The following is a 16,769-nucleotide window of genomic DNA, read 5'->3' on the forward strand; positions in this document are numbered from 1 at the left end:
TTGAAATTTACAAAACTTAAAACTTTATTAAAGAAAACTCAGTGTGCTTGAATTCTCAAAACAAGATTTAACAAAAACATTTTGTCATTAAAGGCTTACAGTCAATTAGCATAATGGTTTTAGTAACCAGACTCCACGTGTTTTTTAGGCATGCAAAAGTGCAGAATGGCGCTTTTGGAAAGTCTGCCAAGCATTTATATAGGTTAGAAACCTGACTGATACTGTGATTTCAACTAGGAATTGGGTGTCCGCTATTGGTTTTGTTTTCTTTTTTTTTTTCCCCTCATTTTTTTTTGGGATGTTTGGCGGTTGGCTTTTTTTTGGTGCCTAATATTCTCAACTTCATCCATAGCTTTGGATTCTCCTTACAGATCTAACTTCATTCCCTTCAAACTGAATTAAAAGTTACTAGGTCCAATCTTTCACCACCTGCTTTTCAAATGGAAGCTATTTACTTTTTCAACTTTCAGTTCCTAAATTTCAGATGAATTAATCTAACTTGAAGAGCATCAAAAGTTCTTTGCCCCTGCAAATAAGACTAAAACCAAAAATTAAGGCAAAATATTTTCTCTGCAACAGAATCTGAAAACACATTTGATAGTGGGTAAATAAATGTCAAGATTAGCTTCAGTCTGAAGTCTACAGATAAAGCACCATGATTTTATTCTGTTTATAAAACTGACTTCCCTTTCGATTTTGCATTCATTTAGAAAACAGCACTCTCACTAAAAGGTGAGGAAGGCTCATGTATACAGTATTTAAAATTTTAACGGATTACAGCAAGTCTACACATAACACTGGCTGCCAAGATTCCAAATTTGATTATCAAGAGGTTTATTTTTAAAAAGGTATTCAAGTTCTAAATGACTAAACCAGCACTTAATAACAAATTTTTTATCCACTGTACAGAGATGTATTTTCAAGTAAAAGAATCATGTTCTAGAACTACTTACCAGAGAAACTGAGAATTAAATACATTTGCTTTAAGGCAGAAGTTCAACTATATACCAGGTTAAAAGCCACCACGATATTAACAATAACTAACTCGTTCAGCATTTCAAAGTTTGCATTCATAACTATTAACTCACGTACTGGCTAGAACTCTACTGATGTTCCAGGAAGCGCAGCTGGAGATATGGTTATCCTTAGAGGCTAAAGCTATGCCAGAGTAAAGTCAAGCTAGTCACTAATTTTTTACTATTAAACAAACTGCGTTCATTTATGTTAGTAAGTTATATAAACTATTTAGAAAGAGGAAGTATGAAATATTGACAATGACAAAACAGATTTTAAAAAGCTATCATTGAAAAAGTTAGAAGACATATTCAGAGGAATTTCAATGCTTAAAAACAGATTCACATACGTTCATCCAGTTGAAGATTAGTGTATTAAAAAAAGTTAAGAAAATACTTTGTGTTTCAGTTCAACTGCGCTTGATTCAAGTACAGCTTAGGGGTTGGCTGATATAAATTAAACATGGTCACTGCCTCAGCAGCCAGAAGTACAGAAAAATGTACATGTTCACAGGATAAATACAAGTCTCTTCTTTTGGGGGGAGATGGGGGGGAAGCTATCTCACTCCAATGCGGGAGGTCATCCACTCCAAGCCTTGGCATAATCTGAAAAATAAGAGATGTTATATTGGTACTAGCTCTATTCTAACATTTTAAAAGTATTTTCTACCTGTTTTTTATGTTCAAAAAAAATCTACTTAAAATAAATTAAAAAAAAAAAATCAGCTGTAATTGGGATTTAAACTCGAATAGAGTAAATAGTGTTTTAAACTAACTCTACTTAGGGTTTAACCACAAGAAGATTGTCAAGCATGCTATTTTATTGAAGCTTGGCACTCCTTCAATTTTTTTTCCTTGTAAATCTAAAACACTCTTCGTAACATTCTTACTCATAAGTATATGGAACCAAATAAGTTCTCCTTTTTCTACAGGTTTCCCATGAAAGACTGCTTACTTGAAAGCTAGACCTTTACATACCAGCACTAAAAGAGAAAGGACAGGTTACCCAGACTGAATTGGTTCATGGAAAGGCAGTGTGTATCAAGAATTACAAAATCCCATACAAAATTAAAAATGTTTATATTCAACGAAAAGATTGCACGGTATCCACTTTGTAGAGTGGAGTTGATGGTTGGACTCGATGATCCCAAGGGTCTTTTCCAATCTAAATGATTCTATGATTCTATGATCTAATCTGCTTAGTCACTCAATTTGCATCTCTATTTAAAAGTATTCCATTTCAGAAGACAGGCTTTCCTTCGATTTTCTATGGATCTAATTACGTAGTTTATGCCATCTTTAAGCTTTTAAATCATGCCAGAGCTATCCAAGAAGGCTAGCTTCACTCTCAAAGAGGGAATCTCCCTAGACTTCTGTCAGATATTCACAAGGAAGATTCAGCTCAATGATCTAACTCTGGGAATTTTTTTATGAGTTGGTCTCACTACTGTCACAGTTTTAAGTATTCTAATAATTCATCTTTTTTTTTTTTTTAATAAGAAAGAAGCTGCCTAGAATGGCCAATGTTTCTAAACCAAAGTTCATCATTGTGAATTTCTACCTTCCTCCAAATGCCAACTTGTTTGAAGAGCTAAGTTTGTACATAAACTGACTACTCAAAAGTGATTGGCAAAATTGGTAGGAGGAAAGCAGAGTTAACTCAGAATAGAAACAATACAACCCAAAGACTCAGCCAAAAAATCAATTTGTTCTCACTAAGACATCCCACCCTAAGGAAGTGAACGCTACCAATCACTCTACAAGACATTCCCATTACATTAGAAAATATTTCATTCTAGAAGTGAGGAAGATGCTCTCCCTTCCCAAATACTCTGTTGGATTCACTATTTTTGATGTCACAAGACCATGTTATTGTAAAGGTTGTACAACACAGCTGAAAAAAAACCCTCTAACTACTACAGATTAGAAGACTGCTTTAAGAACCAAGATGAAAAATTAGCAAACTTCAAAGCATGTAAACAAGACACTATCCAACATGTTACAGGCATCCACAAATGCTTTTTGACCTTTACAGACAAAGGATCTAAGGAAAGCTCAGCTTTCCATTTTAGTAATTGCTGGCAAAAGGTATACAAATTTCAAAATTAGCTACGTCAGCTGGATATGAAGAAAGGCTTAATATTGGTAACAATTTTGTTTTATGCCAGATCTATGTACCTTCACAACAAAACTATGTTTGAATGCTTCAAAAAACAAAACAAAAAAAACCCACACCAAAACAAACAGAAAGACCCCAACAAAACCCAAAACCACCCTCACATTAGAAACTTATGGTAGATGAGAACATAAAGGAAGAAGACAGTAGCTTATTTCTTTAACTACACAAAGAAACACAGAATGACAGGATAGCGCACAGAGCCAACAGCTACATATTTCCAGGGGGTGGTGGTCTTGGGGGACTTTTTTGTGTTGTTGGGGTTTTGGTTGGTTGGGGTTTTTTTTTTAAACAATAAGCTGAAAGACTTTCATACAAATTTGGAGTTTGAGCTATGAAAAAACCCCACCACGTTCAATAAAGAAAAGGAAAATTCAAAATGTTCCTCTGACTGCAAAGCTGAGAAACTTTGTTCTTTCAGTAAATCCACATTAGTGTCAATAGGCTTCTAAAACTCTTTTACCATCTATTACTATCCTGAGCAGTAAGCATTTACCCTTCTCCTGTCAAAGCACAACAGGACTGAATATGCCACGGGTGATCCTTTATGGAGCTGAGGGTGAGGTATGCAGATATCTCAGCAGCTGTCATGCAACCTTTCATGTCCTGCTTGTTTGCAAAGATGAGAACTGCAGCCTTCCGTAAATCCTAGAAGTAATTTAGATTATTCATAATAGTTATTATAAAGAACTAAAAGGCTACTGCGTTAACTGAATTTCTTAAAAGAACTGTATTCAAGCTAATCTACAATTACACAGCAGCATGCAGTTTAAACAGACTTACTGCATTAAAAATTAATTACCTAAAGACTGAAGAAACCAATTTATTCTGAAGTGTTCTCCACCACAGAGAATCAAATGATAATGTATTATATGACTATTCTTTTGGTGTTGACCATGATTTCATATGTTAACTAATGAAAGTCTTGTTAAAATATATTTCATAAAGCTCCAAACCATCCAGCCAGCAAATTATTATTGGATAAACATTCCAAAATCTACATTAGATACTATTCAAACTGAAAAACCCGCTAGATATCATTCCCTTGAAATTACTTGCAATTTCATTAAACCAGTTCTGTAGTGATTAAAGCAGGAACAATTTAAGAAAGCTATCTAAACTCTTCTAAGTTGTATCCTGTTGTTCCTAAAAGGAAGCTCTAATAATGCTGCAACAGCTTTAGTACAAACAGAAACTAATAAAAAGTTGCTTTGTTTCTGTATGGAAATTAGGATTCCACACAGCAATGAGACAAGAACTGGGATGTATGGTTTTAGGAGTGCAGAAGGGTAAACAAATACTCAGGAAGCGGACAGCTGTAATTAAAAGTGTTCAACACATTTCAATGTATATTAAGTTTTGAGACTATTTCTCCATCAAGAGAAAAAAAACAAATAAATTGTTATGCTCTGAAGTTGAAAATTCACTCCTACAAGTAGTCCAAAAACAGTTTTCAAGAGATGGTAGATCACAACCTCATAAGAGTTTATAACACTGGAAACTAATAAACTATGTGGGAAAACTTCACCACAAGAAGTCATCTTTCCACCTTTTTTGGTGGTGTATTTGCTCCTTACTACCAGACCCAAACTACATTAATATTAACTGTAAAGTAAAAACTCACTCACTTGAAACAATGTGAATCTCTCAGAAAAAATGAACTCAACAGAATTACTTACATTGTACTAAACCCTTTTCCTTCAAAAATGAAGGAAGATATCTAGATTTAAAACAAGCCTAATTTAACTTTAGAGTGATCACAGAATGTTTTAATGTACTTTAGCTAATCCAATGTAGATATTACTTTAGGATGTTTGAGGGACTTGACCCAATGTTGAACAGTCCTCAATACAACATATAATAATAAAACTACAAACAAAATAATTATGAAGGAAATTGAACCGAAGCTAATTTATCCATAGTATTATATATGCTCCTTTATTTTAAGAAACAGGATTAAAACAAACAAGGAAGAGAAACTCAATTGCCCACTTTCTAAAATAAAAATAAAAATTTTTTAAAAAGTTTCTTGAAATTTTAAACATTTAACTGAAAGAAGAGAGAGTGGTGGAGAACAATAGCTGGTTACATTAATACGAAGTTTAAGATATTTTGCAAGTTCAACATTTGCAAAGTAAAGAGTGATTTGATTACAATCAAGCAAGCCCTATTAGAAGTGCTTCATAATAATTTTCCTGTTTATTTATAATTTATATGGTTTTAAAATGTGATCAACATGCATACACATTTAGACTCAGAATTTTTTTTTTTGACAGTATAATTTTAGTGAACATACAAAGCATGTAATGTTATTTGACTGTTAACAAAAGAAAACTATTATCCCAACTCCCCCCATACCTCATGAGCCAGCATTCTATAAAGTTCTTCTTTTGTTATAGAAAGTCGCTCTCTATCAATGCTGTCAACAACAAGAATGATGAACTAGGGGAAAAAACCATAGTACGCTATGTAAGTACAAAGTATAAATTACAGAAAGCAGGTTTCAAGAGACCACTACCACAATTCTTCCTATATAAGAGAGACATAGACTTTCAGAGCACACTAGAAAACAGAACAAGCGGTTTATTGTTAGTCTTTTGCTAGAGCCCTGGAAATCATACATGAAGATTATAGCTTAAGAAAAAAATAATAATAAAAAAAAATCATTGTGCTTGTACATTTCAGCACTGCTACTTTCATGTACTATGGTTAAATTTCCTTGGCGAGTTTTCAGGCCCTACATCATAAGCAAAATAGTGACATAGATACCAAAAGCACCTACAGATAGTGGATTACATTTAAAACGTGGGTGACAAACTTGCTACACAGTTATCAATGAAAGCAGCTATTAGTGTCCACTAAAACTATAAAACTGAAATTCCCTATTTTGAAAGAAATATTCTTAGCAATTCAGCATTATCTTGCTCACAAGGCTTAAGATATGTTATTTCAAAGTAGTGCATCAGACCTCAGAAAGCTATGTACCTGTAGAGCTCAGCATTATGTTGTTGCACCTTAACCTTTGTAATGCAAAGGGCCTGTGTGGTTGGCCTCTCACCTTCAACTTCCACACCCTTCCACCTAGGCACTTGGAGAGGACTGTAGCAGTGACTTCACCCTTACTGTTTCTGCCAGGCACATTATTATCATGGCCATGCACCTGTGAATCCTGAGACACTGCCAGGTCTGGTACATCAGGTCTCCCATGCAAAGCAATTGTCACTGGAATGAAAATTACTCTTTCATGTGATTCTGTGATTCTTTCTGCCCCTTATGTTGTATGTTCTATTTTATAGCCTTACACTACAGAGGAAAAAGACATGGCATTATATCGCAGATAATACTCAAGTAAATGTTTGTAAGCATTACATAATAGTACGTGTACACAAACCCGAACAACTGATCAGTGTTCAGCACTTGCCCTGCCCAGAGTGTGCTCCAAGCAGTGCTAACAGCATCATCGGTGGGAATAACCAGTAGGGAGATCAAGCACATTCTGATGAAAATTATACAGATACTATAAAAAAAAAAAATAAAGTTACAGGGAACACGTGCTGCACTGGAGAGAAAAACAAGGAGACACTCCATCATTTCTCTACCCAGATGGGAATAATTTTCCATCCTTTTCCTCTTTTACTATAACTCTTTTTGTTTGCCCCCACCCCTGATAACTTAACCATGAGAGCTCCCTCCCCTTTCTGCTTCCCCCAGATCTTGTGTCTGTAAGTCTGCCTCAAGGTCCTTTCTGTAAAAATATGATTTGACTCTCAAAACACAATTGCAGAATTAGCCATATTAAGTTGAAACTAATTAGGACAGTTATGCAGTAAAAAGCTTATTTGTGGGATTTTTACATTACTCGAAAGATTTTGTTTAGATTACTTCAATTTACAGGTAAGCAAAGAGAGAAAGGAGATACTAACAAAAAAGGAGGATTAGAAGTCACCACTATAATTACCCAACATATGGTCCAAATCACTTTCCTTTATAAAATTAAGGAGATTCATCACCCATTGAAAATGACCACAAAGTATGAAAAACTAAGTCCATTTAATGCTGCTGTGACTTTTAGATGTCCAGCCGATGAGGAGGAACAGTAAAGGAATTATTCATATTGGGGAGGCAAGGATTAGCATACTAAACAGACCCTGTTTCTTCCTCAACCATTTCCAGCAGACAAAGCTTCTAAGCAAAGAGAAGTTCTTTCCAAGTGCTAGAAAGCACGCTTACTAACCAGAATATGTTGAAGAACATCGCAGAAGGATCAAAAAAAGAACTAACGTGTATCTCGCCAGATTCCAAAATCAAAGATTCTCAATGGACAAACGTCAAGAACTTATCATTATTGTACCAGATAATGCTGGCAAAACTCTCTTCGCCCTCGTGTATGTCTTAGCTGTAGCCATACTTTTCTAGATAAAATTAAAAATTACTTTAAAATACCAGAGATGTAAGTTAAGGTGTTATCACCAGGCTTTCAGTAGATAAAAAGTTTCTGAACATCTGGGATGGATCATTCTAATCTCTTCTCTCTCAAAGGGGGGCATAGGGCAGAAAACCTCATTTTACAGGAGGGTGGAATGCTTATGTAATGAGTAATATCTATGAGATCTCTACTTTTAGTAGAAATGGTAAGAAATGAAATCTAAAATCTTTTACATCCATGTAGGTTACAGAGATTTTATGTGCACGTTGTGTTGACAACCTTTTGGCATCAAAAAGACTGGCAAAGAAAAGAAACCCACAAAAGACAGCTTGTTGCTGAGTTCTACTCCAACCTTTCCAGCAACGGCAGCTTTACCAGTTACCTCATGAGTCCTCCACAGCTAGGCTTTCCTTTATCCTTTGGATAAAAGCCACAAGCTGATGAGCTTTTTAAATACAGCTGCCTAGAGAAAGTTTCATCCCTCATCCTTAATTATCAAATTATCATAGTTATCAAAAACATTTCAGACTAGATATATGGAAGTTAGGTTACCCACTCACTGCAAACCCTCACTGATTTTGCCAAGAACATTGCAAAATTTTGTATTTAATCTACTTGAAAAAACATGCAAAAACCCCATTTGATCTGAAGTGTATTTTGATACCATTTAATTGCCTAGGAAAAAAGTTTAACCTCATAGTTCATACCACAGATCAAACAACATTACTGTAAAGTCATACTTCAAATATTACCAGAAAATTGGCTGCATACCAGAGACACCTTACACTTTTTGGGTTTGCTCTTGTTCAAAACAATTTAAAAACAAACAGATGCAATCTATATAAAAAAATCTATCAATATTCCTAATAAATAAATAAATACAAGTTCAAACAGACTTATTGAATTTGCAGATTTCAAAACAGCTTCTCATACCTCTGTGTTTGAATAATAGGTATTCCACGATGACCGTAATGACTCTTGTCCTCCAATATCCCACATTAAGAAATGAGTGTTTTTCACCACTATTTCTTCTACATTGCTTCCTATGGTTGGAGAAGTATGAACCACTTCATTCATTAAGCTAAAGGAAACAATATAACATCATAAAGACCAGACAGTAAAATCCACAAGGCTTGTCAGAGCTCAGTTACAACGAATTTATTGCAGAAAAAGTAAATACATGTAACTCTGATAAAAAAAAAAAAAGATTAAAAAAAGATTAAAAAACTAGGCATATTTCAAAAAGCTATACATCTGAATTTTTCTAGAAATAAAGCAAATATTTAAGAACAGTTCTTTAGTAAAAAGATTAGTTAAATCTCAGTTTGGACTAAAAACTGTGGCTGATGTGCCTTTGTAGCAGAGACTGTAAACATGCTAAAAGACAACAGCAACAAAAAATAAGCACACAAAAGGCTTGTAACAAATGGATAAGCATCTGCATTTTAAGAGACTTCTCTTTTTAAAGGACACTCTTTAACAGATACTTAAAATGCACCTGTTTCAAAGTAGAAGCTGCTATTCTAAAGATCTAAAATAAGAGGAACACTAAACTGTGCAAAATATAAATCAGAATATAATTTTTTCAGAGCACTCAAGTTAGTAGCTCAATATTAAAACAAACTCCTAAGGACTGTTTGTTAACATAGCTGAAAATTTCTCAGTTCTACCTTTAGGCTTTGTTAAAAGTGCTTAGGAAAAGGATTGTTTTGGAAAATAACCTCTGCTGCCTTCCTATCCAACTATATGCATAGTCATTTGGCTACGCCCTCCTCCTTTTCCATGATTACAATAGTAATTATGTTCCTGCCAATATTCTTGAATTTATCATAGATATTCTTGTAATGCTGACAAGATTTGGATGCAATGATGCTATTGAAAATGCTTAAGGTAGTACCTAGGCAAGATGAAATACTATCTTGAGGAATTCTCCATCACAAATTTTAGACACTGAAATCGAGAAACATTTGGAAACATTTATGGATTTTTGCAGAGTGGATAGAATTTCTATTAATTTAGAAATCACTTTCTTCTCTGCAGTTCTTGGCGACAGGATTATTTCTATGCTTAAGATAGGCTTTGATGGCAAAAATTTGCAGTTCACTGTGCTTGTGCATACAGTTTTTTTATTCAATTTACAGTTCAATTTTAAAACACTGTAGTTCCTTCACTTATCCTTTAAATATTTACTCTGTTTAGAACAACTAATATCATTAATGTACAAACTGTGATCTAGAACCCTAGAGATTCCGCCAGATTGCAAAGCTGAATTTTCAATGATTAAACAGTGACAAATACTAAAATGTAAACAGAAAAGCAAAGTAGTTCATATACTTACAATTGGTAAAGTATAGTAGTCTTTCCAGCATTATCAAGTCCCACTATGATTACTTTGTGCTCTGCATATACACAAAAAAGACAAGAATAAATTAGTGGAAACAGCACTAATTAGAATTCTGGTTAATCGCTTTTCCTTACTGAAGGAAGCAACTGCTTGCTTGTCTTATTTCAACAGCTTGCACAGACTACTGATGACTTCAAGACAGGAAAAAAATATAATAAAAATCCACAAAGCTTCATAGGCTCTTGAGACTACAATTTTAGGAGAAGTCAGTACTGAAAGTCTTCAAGTAGGACCAGTTACTAATATGATTACTTCACTAAAAAAAATAATCTAGCTTTACAGAGAAAAATACAATCAAAAATCCAACTCATAGCAGTGTATCATCTTAAGAAAAACACCAAACATCCTAAGACTGCACAAAATATTAGCCTAACATTCAAGGATCAATAATAACCACTTGTTAAGGGACCACCATCATTAGCACAGTAAAAACTAAGAGGAAGCTGTATTCTGAATAGATCACAAATTCCAACATTGCAATTTCTGAACTGAAAAGTCATGGAACAACAGAATGGTCGAGGTTGAAAGACACTTCTGGAGGTCATCTGGTCCAACCCCCTTGCTCAACCAGGGCCACCAAGAGCCAGTTGCCCAGGACCATGTCCAGAAGGCTTTTGAGTATCTGCAAGGATGGAAATTCCAAAACCTACCTGGGAAGCCTGTGCCAATGCTCAGCCACCCTCACAGTGAAAAAGTGTTTACTGATGTTGAGAGGAAACCTCCTGTGTTTCTGTTTGTTCCCACTGCCTCTGGTCCTGTCACTGGGCCTCTGATCTCACAAGTGAGATGAGCCTGGTTTTGTCCTCTTTGCACCCTCCCTTCAGGTATTTAGATACATGAACAAGATCCCGTATGAGCCTTTTCTTCTCAATGCTAAACAGTCCCAGCTCTTTCAGCCCTTCCCTCGTATGTGAGATGCTGCAGTCCCTTAATCATCCTTGCGGCCCACCTCTGGACTCTCTCCAGTACGTCCATATCTCTCTTGTACTGAGGAGCCTGGAACTGGACACACTACTCCAGCTTATAGAACAGTGATCTTCCAAATGCTGCAATGTTATTTTTCCAGGCACAGGGGAAACAAAAACAAACCCAAACAAAAACACCACCACTACCCCCCGGACTTATAGGCTTCTCTGTAGTTAATCCTTCTTAAAATTTCACATACGGCAGCACAGACAATTAGAATGGTCGTTCTTTTGATACACATGTGAAATTAGAAGATACATATCTGCTCACAGACAAAGAAGCAAATCACTTGAGAGCAGAGAATTTACAAATGGATGCTAGAAGTAAAACCTGCATTAAAAGTCTGTGAATAGGCTCACTTTTGAAGGGGCAATATTTAAAATTCTAGGGCACTTACTCCAAAGCAAAACATGGTTCACAACTTAAAGATTTCCTCTAAAATACCACATTCAATATACAAGACGTAACAAATTACTAAAAGGTCAGAAGATCCACCATAAATATAAAATTGGTGTGTTTTAGCCTGCAAGTGGGTGGTCTAAGGAAGAACTAGTGTTTTGGGTTTGTTTGTTTTTTTTTAAATCTATTTAGATATATAACCACCTAGGTCTTTGCATTCTGAAAGTGATTTTAATAAAACAATCTCTTGCTTGGGACTTTTAGAATTTTTGCTATGCAATAGCAAAGTAAACCATAGGTAGTGATTTATGCTTACATTTGTGTTCTGTACTTACAGACTAAACCAAGTTTCTCCCTTTCACTGGCTGGTATTCAAACTCAGTTTGGGTTGTATTCATTAATATCTTCCCAGACCACCATGTTCTTGGCAAAAGAAGAAGAAAATGCATAACAGAGATGCCAGCGCAGAAGGGCAGAGTCTTTAAAAATCAGGTAGAAAGAGGGTAAAAAAATAAGTAGAAAAACTAGGTATATCCAGAGGAAAAAAAAGACAGTATTAGACTACTGTTTAAAAGAATCCAAAGAATTCTGTTTTATCAACCATTCCTGGAAGACTGTTTTAAAAAAAATAATAATTAAAAAAATACTATTGTTAAAAAAAACTCTAGCAGTCTAGTATCACAAAATAATGGGACTGTGAAGATGATGATGCAGATGTTAGAAGGAAGACACAATATGCTCTTTTCTTCACTTACTCATCTATATTTCTCTGTGGTAAAAGGACCCAAAACCGAAGATTCACTTCTGACAAATCTGCCCCTTCCTCTTTCTAATTTGCCAAAATTAAAACTAAAAGTAATAATAAAAAAAATCTAAATACTTTAATGATGAGGAAATCTCTTCCAACATATTTGAAAGAAGAAATGAATACTGGAAAGGGCATCAATACTTTTCAGGCTGTGTAAAACAAAACCCACATCTAGTTCCGAAGAACAACAATCTTGGAGGCTTCAAGGCTGAAGACAGAATGCAGACAGAAGTTTGCCAAAGCGAAGGCAGGAGGGATAGCATTTTACTAAAGTTCAAAGTGATTTCAATACAAGGATTCATTCTGCACACTAAAAGCTACCTTAGAGTCTTCTTTACAACACAAAAGAACTGCTTAAATACACCTGGTATATCCAGATTGATTACAAGAAAGTAGAGAAACTGTCAGTAGTGTTTAGCTGTCACCAGAACCAAAATCCACTTGGTTTTCCAGATAATGGTCTCTGCTAACTTGACTGTACAGTCCGGGAACTGGCAGCAAGACCAAGTAAAGTAAACTGTGGAGTTACAGAAGTTCAAGCACCTTGACTTAGAGTTTACCATTATTTTTCTTACAGTAGTCTTTTTAACACCTATAGCATTTGTTCAGAGTAACCTGGAAGACTTTAAATGACTATCATTCAAAAAAAAATTAAAAAACAGATTTAAGAACTTCTTAAACAACTCTATCAGCAGCACAACACACAAAGAAACAAGGTATTGACAACTGTCAGAGTTGCCTTTATTAGGTTGCTGACATTCACTTTTGTCTTTTCCTTATAGTTCCAGTAAAAGCAATCTTGACAGTATTGACGGAATGGTAAATCAAGCAAGTTTTATTCAGCTATGTGTTAACATACAGGCAGTATGTTAATTGCTCCATTTTTTCATATTACACGTTGCTTAGAAGACTGTCTTTTGAGCACTGAATCACAGCTTAAGAAGGTCATTTTTGAAGACTGATGTTTTTAAATATACTTTAAAACGTTATTTTCAAAATAAGTATAAATTCAATCTGAACTTGTGACACTTTATAACTAGCCTTCAAATGCCTGCAATGAAAACAATACTCAGGTAACGATTTTTTGTCAATTTCAAAAATAAGCTAGAAGAATCGGGAAGCCATCAGTAAGTCACATAGAAAAAAGACAAAAGTCTATTTTTAAGCCAATTGTTTCTCTTATAAGTAAAGTATCTCTATTTCAGTTTGCATCGTTCAATTACTACTTGATTAACAGACAATATATATTGAGAGCTGAAAGACACAGAAATGCTCGTTGCCCTCCCTCTTTCAGGCTTTAACCTCTGCACTGAAAAGGCATGCAGATCAGAAAACAAGAAGATTAAATAAGGCCCTCAAACAGTTTTGTCCACTACCAAACAAAAACAGCAACTGTTTAAAGACTACTGCCAAACTCAAACTGGAAATGAGCCCTTCCAAACATATCTACACAATTAAATAGATATTCCCTGATGGACTGTGCTCAGGGCAGAGACTGTTAGTCTTCCTCTCTTTCATTAGTCATTGACTCACAGATCAACACAGGTATCACGCAGTTTCCTCAAACTGCCCTGCACTGCAGCTTTTCTTGTTCCACAATCCCACATGCCAGATTTGGAGAGTAGATGGTGCACTGCAATGGAAAAGCAAGTGCATTCTGCGAGGGGAGCAGGAAAAAGAGCTAAAGGCTTTCCCCTTCTAAAAGTTCCCATCACAGGTCAAAGCCACATAGCACTTTTAACTGTTACATACTCTACCACGAGGCAGTCTGGCTTTGCCAAAATGGGCTCACCATAATCAAAATGGGCTGAACCAACTGGAACAATTTCTGCCGCATGTACAGCGAGTTGAAACAGAACAACAGATTCAGCTCCCTGATAAGAACTCACACATGCTACCCAAGACACAGGGCTGAAAAGTTTGAATACAAATAGTAAGATATGCTGCTGGAAGAGGTCCATAGATAACATTAGTCAACAGACACTTATCGCTGAATGTCTTTAGAAACAGATTAGGTCAAGCCTCTTGATCTTCCTTCCAGTACCTCATCCTTACCATTGGAAAGGATGGTAAGAGAGAAAATCAAATTGCAAAGTAGTAAAGATGATGTGCAAATTAAAAAAATTACATTCAGTGCTTTAGTAGGATCTAAGGTACCTTCAGTACAAGATTTTCCTGCCAGGCAGAAGTCACTCAGAATAAACTCAATTTTCTGTACATTGCACATTTACTCTAACTGTACTGAACCCTGAGGCACAAAAATGCATGGGGCTTATTTTAATATGTTAGTTATCTTAAGATGTACATTTTTCAGAAAGCTACCAACATATCTTCTTTCTGTGAGTTAACGGTATTAGCTCACCAGCAGACATTTCTTTAACATTGTCCAGACATTATTGATCAAATACCTTTCAGATTTGGCATTTTCCGCTCAGCTATTATTCACATTTAGGTAAAGCAAAACCGCAATGCGTAATTAATACTCAAGTGAAATGCCAATGATTTCCTGTTCTGTATCTTCTAGCACTTAGGCACACCTCCTCCCCCATGCTCTACTTGATGGAAGACAGATGGCACTTTCTAAATCTTTGCTTTGTTTAACCTTTCTTTTTGCCAGTATCAAGTGCTTCAGACTATCAGCACAACCCACACTAGCCATGATGAACTGATAATATGCTCCACACACATGGCGGTTTATTTGCACCTTTGGAATATTCACTCTGGATAATCAAAATCATTATGTAAGCTACTGTGCTAGTCTGCTCAATAAGCACTTTCATGGGACAGCCTATGAATTCTCCAAGAAATTATCTAGATTTGATATAACTAGAAGAGCAAACAAAAGCAAAGACAATAATTACTACCCTTTATTATTAATAATAATATTATTTAGAGGAAAACAGTAATGCAATTAAAGAATAAGTTCCCATTAGATGGGAATTTATGTTTGAAGAGAATTTTCTAGGGTGTAATTTCAGTTTTGGCTGGGAAAAGAAACTCACTTCCTACGGTCACCACAAGAAGAGGGGGCAAAAAAACCCCAAACAACCAAACCGAAAAGAACCCCAGCAACAAAGCAAGATCAGAACACACCCCAGAAGCCTCTCATTGGGATAAAAGCCAAATGGTAACTATTTCATGGTATTGTCTCATTTATCTTCACTGTGATACTAATTTTCATTAACATTATAAATGTATGATGAATAACTTCCCTTCCAGGAATTAACGTACAGTAACAAAGATGTGTTTGTCACTAATTAAATGGAATCAACCTAATCTAATGTTGTAAGGTACTAACAAAACAAAAAAAAAACCCAAACCCAAAACAAAACAACACCAAACAAAATAAATATTGACATCATATGGTACCATACAGACCAACACTAAAAGCCACCAGAAGTTATCTCCTGACCAGTTCTCTGCTTATGGACATCTCTTCTGGAGTCCTTCATTGAAAGAAATGAGTCGCAGATTGCAGTATTTAATGAAAACCGAGACAGTACTAAATAGTTTTCTGGAGAATAGGGGGAACCCTGAATCTTACCAAATGGATTTTCCAGTTCAGACAAATAAGAATCTTCAAATCAACAAAAACAACAAATTCAGAAGACTCTGTTAGAAGACTTCAGGAACGATGTAGTGGGACAGCGTATGGTGGGGAAAGATAAATGGTCTGGATCTCCCTCCCACTCCCATCCCAATAAAAGGTGGCTTGATACATAGGTGTTAATATGTGCACACACTGAGACATTGCTCTGGTATTTACAGAATTAGAATGGGTTACGTGCACTGATAGTGACAAGACTATTAAAGGGACACCACTTGTACATGCCCCCAAAAACTTGAAAACTGTATTGGCAATAGAGTGTTGCACAAAAAAGCTTAACTACATTTTTAGTAACTTTAAAGCGGAAATGAAGCATGCATTTGGAAACTTGATGAGAGAACGATCAGTTTGCCTGCTCCAAACTCAGGGCCTCAAGGAAAACCAACAGAAATGATACTTGACTACTTTATTTTCTAACCAAAGAAGGCGAGGTAAACAAGATTAATTAAAATAAGTTAACAGACAAAACATAATTTTCGATTTTTATGATAACTGTCTGGGCTAAAGGTAGTGGCAGTCACAAGTTCCGAACTCTGGATCAGAGCATGAGCCTTTCTTGCGGGGCCGGGCGCACTAGGCAGGAGAGAACGGAAAGCTATCCCCTTATGACCTTTTCATTCTTGGCTCGAGAAGTGATTTTCTTGGGTCACTAACTGTATTTAACCAGAATCTTTGCCAAAACACAAACAGATCTTTACCTCAAACGCCCCCAACGCAAGTTTGGTGGTCTTTTTTTTTTCTTGAGACTAACGATAAAAGCAGCACGATTTTAATAGCAGACCCCGACTTAAAAACGGAAGGTCTGCAAAAAGAAACAGCAAACATCGCCCATCAAAGCTTGAGCCGCTACAGCGGTGAAAAAACACGCCTGAGAGACGGCGGCATTCGCCACTATGCGATGTCGGGAGCACAAGGCTGGAAGGGCGGGCTGCCCGGGATAACCGAGGTGTTCAGAGCGGCCAGGGAGGAC

The 16,769-nt window shown here is 35.8% G+C and overlaps 1 protein-coding gene across 1 annotated transcript in view; it reads right to left on the minus strand.

Annotated features, from left to right (window-relative positions):
* The window catches only part of ARL5B (ARF like GTPase 5B), a 17,910-nt gene continuing 1,141 nt past the window's right edge, over positions 1-16,769 (minus strand). The window contains exons 2-6 of the mRNA XM_074574520.1: positions 9,954-10,014; positions 8,549-8,696; positions 5,548-5,631; positions 3,686-3,837; positions 1-1,619 (exon numbers count right to left, since the gene is read on the minus strand). Of these exons, the coding sequence (XP_074430621.1) occupies positions 1,571-1,619; positions 3,686-3,837; positions 5,548-5,631; positions 8,549-8,696; positions 9,954-10,014 (494 nt within the window). The 3' untranslated portion in view covers positions 1-1,570. The remainder of the gene's footprint in view (positions 1,620-3,685; positions 3,838-5,547; positions 5,632-8,548; positions 8,697-9,953; positions 10,015-16,769) is intronic.

Source organism: Larus michahellis, chromosome 2 (assembly GCF_964199755.1).
Source record: "Larus michahellis chromosome 2, bLarMic1.1, whole genome shotgun sequence".
NCBI classification, from domain to species: domain Eukaryota; kingdom Metazoa; phylum Chordata; class Aves; order Charadriiformes; family Laridae; genus Larus; species Larus michahellis.